The sequence below is a fragment of the Aythya ferina genome (assembly GCF_964211825.1).
Source record: "Aythya ferina genome assembly, contig: HAP1_SCAFFOLD_551, whole genome shotgun sequence".
In the NCBI taxonomy this organism is placed as follows: Eukaryota; Metazoa; Chordata; class Aves; order Anseriformes; family Anatidae; genus Aythya; species Aythya ferina.
In genome coordinates, this window is record NW_028181060.1 from 25,134 (window position 1) to 30,958 (window position 5,825).

A 5,825-nucleotide genomic window follows, 5' to 3' on the forward strand; every position below is an offset into this window, starting at 1 on the left:
TTTCTTGCCCACAAATGGAGAGAGGCATGCAGGTCAATCCAGGCTGGTTTATGGGGGCCTCAGAGAAAGCAGAGGGTAACAAGGAAAAAAAAAAGAAAAAGAGTGAGTAACCGGAAAACAGGAAAGGTAGGCATTGGCTGTGTTGTCAGAGAACCCAGGCTGGCCCCGTCCAGTCTGTCTTTACAGGACAAGGCAAAGATGGTCAGCTTCTCTTAAAACAACAGCAAAAAGTTTGTTCTTCTGTCCAGCAGCATGTTGTGAGTTCCTGGGGTCCTGGTCCGGGAAAGGGTCTGGCATCTTTAGCAGGGGCGGCAACAGTAGCGGCTGGCAATACAAGAGAGGTCACAGCACCCGGAGTTGATGGGGACTCCGTCACAGCTGAGGATGCTGCCAACGGCAGCGGAGGTGGAGGATCCCACAACGGTGTTCTGAGGGAAGGAGCTGAGGATGGGGCCGGGCAGGGTCACCACCACGGGAGAGGGCTCAATGACGACGGTGGAGTTCTGGCACTGCCTGACGCAGGGCTCGTTGCAGCTGCTGGCCAGCGGGGTTGGGCCGCAGGGCTGGCACGGCAGGCAGGGCTGGCACTGGTTGTAGCAGGACATGTCTTGGGGCAGGAGGTTCACCTGGGAGAGAAGGCAGGGAGGAAGCAGAACATGGGGATGCATGACGAGCAGCCTGTCACCACACCCTACCAAACCAAGACACAGGCCATGCTGGAAGCTCGAGACTGTGCAGGGATGTGTGAGGCCTCTTGGCCTAATCCTGACAGGGCCTAAAAAGAGCTACCAGGGCCTATCCCGCTACAGCTGAGGTTCTAGCCAAGAAGCCATTGTAGTACACACCCAGACTCCCTCCATGGCAAACCTTCTCCCCGCTTCCCTCTCCCACTACCAGCAGCCCCAAGATTTGACATGGAACAGAGCTGATTGCAGCTAAGAGGTCCATAGAACTGAGACTCCCTTGTGGAGAATGAGATGGACAAGAAGGGGCTTCACACTCACCTGGTTCCTAAGGAGGAGAAGGCCAGAGAAGTGGATGAGGGAGCACAGGGCTGGGCTGGCTTTTATAGTGGACCTTAGCTGCTCCATGTCCAGAGGCATCCCTTGAAGCTGTGATTATTTTCTGACAAGCTCCTCTTGAATGCAAAACATCCCAGCTAATGATATGGGCTGTGTGTTTCCTTCCTGTGCTGCTGTTTTTCATTTCCTGCTTTATGCCCTTTCCTCAATTAAGGCAACTTTTGAGTGGCAGGTAGGGAGGCCCAAGCATTTCCGTGCAACACATTTCAGTGTGGGCAGAAGACTCAGCTCATGTGCTGGAAGGGTCCAGGAAAGGCAAGTGATGTCAGCCTGGGTGACTCCTTAGGGGCTCTTTGGGACCCTTTTGTCCAGAGGTGGCCCAGCTCCCAGGTTGTGACCCTATCCCACTAAATGCCGCTCTCAGGGTAAACCTTCTGACATGTTTTGCCTCCTTCTGTTCTCATACAGGAATACCCATTTTTGGGTCAAGTTTGTGCATGGCCCTTTACTGATCTCGAAAACAAACAAACAAACAAACAAAAACAACAACGACAACAAAAACAAAACAAACATACAAAAAAAAAAAAAAAACACAAAACAATAAGCAAAACAAAACCAACCAACCAACCAAACAAACAAAAAAGAACAAACAAACAAAAAACAAAAACACAAGGACACACGGGTAATTTAGTGTCTGTTTTTGTAAGATAGAAAAAGAAGAGGATCCTAATGTGAAAGAAGCTTATTTTTGTCACGACACTCAGCAGAACAGGTGGGCATGGGGCACTCCAGCAGTTTCTCTTATCACAACCAGTCTCTGAGGATAAGCAGAATGACTTTGACATGTTAGCACTATGCTAATTATGTAACCTATCAGAGGCTATGGGATTGTACAAACATGTAAATATACTGCAAAGGATTGTATAAAGAGTGGCATGGAAAGGCCTTATACTTGCCAGCTTTTGAGGGAAACCACTGCATACCCAGACTTGTGCAACTCTGAAATAAACAATCCCTTGACTTAGTGTGTGGATTGGCTCACTGCATACCACATAATGAATCCAGTGTTTTTATTGGACAACAATATCTGCCAGCCATACACTTGTGAGTCTCTTTCCTTGATACCTGTGCCTTCTCTACTGCCTCCCCTTTTCTTTGCCTGCCTTGCCTGCACCTGCCTGCCAGCACTATGTTTGGGCTGTTCAGATATCCTCTTGGGAAGTCTGAAGGCTCTGACTCTCAGGGACGCCTGAAGGAACAACCCTGCAGGCCCTTCAGACTGCCACTCTTCCTGCCAAGCCTTCAAAGCTGTGTCAGGTTTCTGCTAACAGATGACCAAATACATTTCAAAGAGCCAGGGACCTTGAGGCATATTGTTTTGCTTCTTTGTCACAATCACTGAGGGCTCATCTTACATACCAGAAGCCATTTCCACAGAAGCTCAACTTTGGAAAAACCAAAGTATCACCAACACCATGAAATGGCTCTCCTTCTTTCAGAATCCAAATCAGCTTCTTCAACTGCTCAGGAAATTTCTTTCCACTCCATGCGTGCCCCTTTCTTGTCCAGCGCTTCCCCCCCCCTCCCCCCCCCCCGCTACAGGGTGTCTCCCAAGTCCTATGCCTCTTCTCTGTCACTCCTTCACCTGAGAGATTTCTGAGCAAAGGGGTTTCAGAGTGCAACCAGCAAAGTGATTTCCAGTTGCGCCAGAGGGATGCTCAGCCTAGTGGGTACTTCATCCAAGCTCAGCTCCCTTCTGCAAACACAGAAGCGGCTCCCATCCACAGTTTTCTTCACTTGCCAAGGACATGTGCGCAGAACTTCACCCAAGGTTTATATACTGCTAACAGTCTCCTGGAGCTTTCAGAGTAGGCAATAAAGAGTAGGGCAATTAAGAAACCTATGTCCCCAGGAATTGCCAAGCAGTTAGAGTATTGCAACACAGGCCAGCCATTCCAGGGCAATGGGCCATCCCAACAAACCAGAAATGTTTGTCAGAGCTCTGCCTGGGTCTCTTTCTTGCGGTCTACCTCACACCTCAGCCCTGGCAGGGCCAGACCTTCACCTGGGCTAAACTGGTTACTTTCTCTTGTAGCTGTGACTGACTGCATTCTTCCGACACCAGGAAAGGCAAAGAGTTTACCCCAGAACACCTTTGGATACTCCCTCTTGCCTGCACAGTTGATTCCTTCTGGACATGACAAAACTGTACCAAGCAGGGCCATACGTGGATCCATAAGGAAACAGCGCTGTAATTGAGCAAGGACATGACACCCTGTTGATGGAAGCTGTTACAGAGGTAACCTGCCTGTAATGGGAAAGTGCCAACATCAGGTGGCAGCTGAGCACTGACAGGAGAAATGTCTGCCAGCCTGAGAACTGGGCCTTGAAATCATGGGCATCCTTAAAGTGCATCTGGGCACCAGAGAACTGCAGACATCCTGAAGATACCCTCAACAAAGGCAAAAGGAGGAACACAGGATAAACTTCTTGCCCGAGAAGGAGGAAAAAAATAAATAAATAAAAGGGTCTGGGAAAGCAGAAATAAGTGTGAGGAGTTTCCTGTGAGTGCAGGTGTCACACTGTCATGGCCACGTCCCTAGGGGGAGAGGGCGATCAACTCTTGCACAGAGCTTCCCTGGAGCAGATGTGGTCCTGACACTGGAGGGGCCTCAGAGGTCCTGGGTCTGAGGAAAGCTTCTCCATTCTTGCAGGCAAGTGGGCACCCCAGAGCAGCATGGATGCATGGGCATTGCTTGCTGTCCTTGGGCTGCCCCTGCCCAAGGGGTTTTTGGGTCCTCAGAAACTGGATATTACCGTGTGTGGCCCAGTGTGCCTAATACCCATGCTGAGTTGTGAAGGGAGTTTGTCCTGCATGTATGCCAACACCTGGGCCCTGCCAAGTGCTGTTCTGGAGGCGGTTGGGCCATATGGTGTATATGTTGTGCTCCCTGTTTGCTGGACCGGTGTGGGTAGCTGTGGGCAGAGACGCTGTAAGACAAGGGTGGATGTTCACTTGCCAGAGGCCAGTCTTCTTCAGCTCCAATGGCCAGTGCCCAAGAGAGGTCCATCTGCAGTGTGTTGCAACCACCTTTGGGCTCCCCTCCTTGGCAGAGGTGGCACTCCCCTTTTGATTGCCCTGCACTGGCACTACACAGTCACCAACAGCTTCTTCTGGGGCCTGCTACCCGTCACACTGCTAGTCTCTGCTGAGAGCTTCTGCACAGCTGTGCTCCTTGATTACAACAGCACCATCAGTTTTCCAGCGCACTTCCTGTCCTCCTTCAGCTCCTGCGGGTGTTACTTGTTGCCTTCTAGAAGCAGACATGTCAGGAGACAGAAGATGCTCTCCACTCACTCTCACTTGACTGCGGTTATGTTGTGCCTGGGGCCTTCCTCCCTCCTCTGTACCAATGAAATTGCTATTGTCTCCCTCAAAAAAGTGGCATCCATCTTCTCCAGTGGTGTGATGCCTCCCATCCCATCCCATCCCATCCCATCCCATCCCATCCCATCCCATCCCATCCCATCCCATCCCATCCCATCCCATCCCATCCCATCCCATCCCATCCCCTTCCTTCTCTCCTTCTCCTACCCCCCCACCCCCCCAATCTCCACTCCCGTCCTCTCCCCTTTCCATTCCCCTTCCTTTCTCTGTCTCTCCCAATCTGCGATAGCCATGGATGTTTTCTTCCCCTCCAAGGGTCAGTGCCCAACACACTGCAGACCCTCTGCAGTGTGTTGCAACCTCACATTCTTCTGGGAGTGGGGAAGGGGCTCCATAAACACCCATCTTATACCCACCGAGGGCAAAGCCATTATCACAGAATCACAGAATTTCTAGGTTGCAAGAGACCTCAAGATCATCGAGTCCAACCTCTGACCTAACACTAACAGTCCTCCACTAAACCATATCCCTAAGCTCTACATCTAAACGTCTTTTAAAGACCTCCAGGGATGGTGACTCCACCACTTCCCTGGGCAGCCTGTTCCAATGTCTAACAACCCTTTAGGTAAAGAAGTTCTTCCTAAGATCCAACCCAAAACTTCCCTGCCGCAACTTAAGCCCATTCCCCCTTGTCCTGTCAGCAGGCATGTGAGAGAACCTCCACCTCTCTACAGCCTCCTTTAAGGTATCTGTAGAGAGCAATAAGGTTGCCCCTGAGCCTCCTTTTCTCCAGGCTGAACAAGCCCAGCTCCCTCAGCCGCTCCTCGTAGGACTTGTTCTCCAGATGCCTCACCAGCTTCGTCACCCTTCTCTGGACTCGCTCAAGCACCTCGATGTCCTTCTTGTAGCGAGGAGCCCAAAACTGAACACAGTACTCGAGGTGCGGCCTCACCAGAGCCGAGTACAGGGGGACGATCACCTCCCTAGCCCTGCTGGCCACAGTGCTTCTTATACAAGCCAGGATGCTGTTGGCCTTCTTGGCCACCTGAGCACACTGCATTCTCCCAGAACAGCTCAGGAGGGCATACACGGAGGGATGAAACATCTACAGCCAAGACTGGGATGCAGAATTCTTTAATGAGTGTACAGAGCAAAAGCAGGTCACTCTGAGCTGAGACCCCTCTTCTGAGAAGAGCACAAAGAAAAGGGAGAGAAGGAGGTAGATGAAGGGGTGGAAGGAGAGGCATGAGCCATGTTTTCAGAAAGCACAGGCTGGCCCCTTCCTGCCAGCATTTGCCAGAGGAGCTGAAAAGGTCAGACATTCTGAAAGCAATGGCCGGAAGATTCCTCCTTTTTGTAGCACCGTATATGAAGTTCCTGGGAGAAGAACCCCAGGGCCATGGCCACTGGCTTCT

General features: G+C 51.1%; 1 protein-coding gene across 1 annotated transcript; it reads right to left on the minus strand.

The window, feature by feature from the left end:
* Positions 1-299: 299 nt before the first annotated feature.
* LOC311429301 (feather keratin Cos1-1/Cos1-3/Cos2-1-like) lies at positions 300-1,342 on the minus strand (the record flags this gene model as incomplete). The annotated part of the gene is made up of 2 exons (XM_084540394.1): positions 1,005-1,342; positions 300-626 (listed from the first exon to the last, which is right to left on the minus strand). The coding sequence occupies exons 1-2, from the start codon at positions 1,101-1,103 to the stop codon at positions 300-302; spliced, it is 426 nt and encodes a 141-aa protein (XP_084396520.1). The 5' UTR covers positions 1,104-1,342.
* Positions 1,343-5,825: the final 4,483 nt, after the last annotated feature.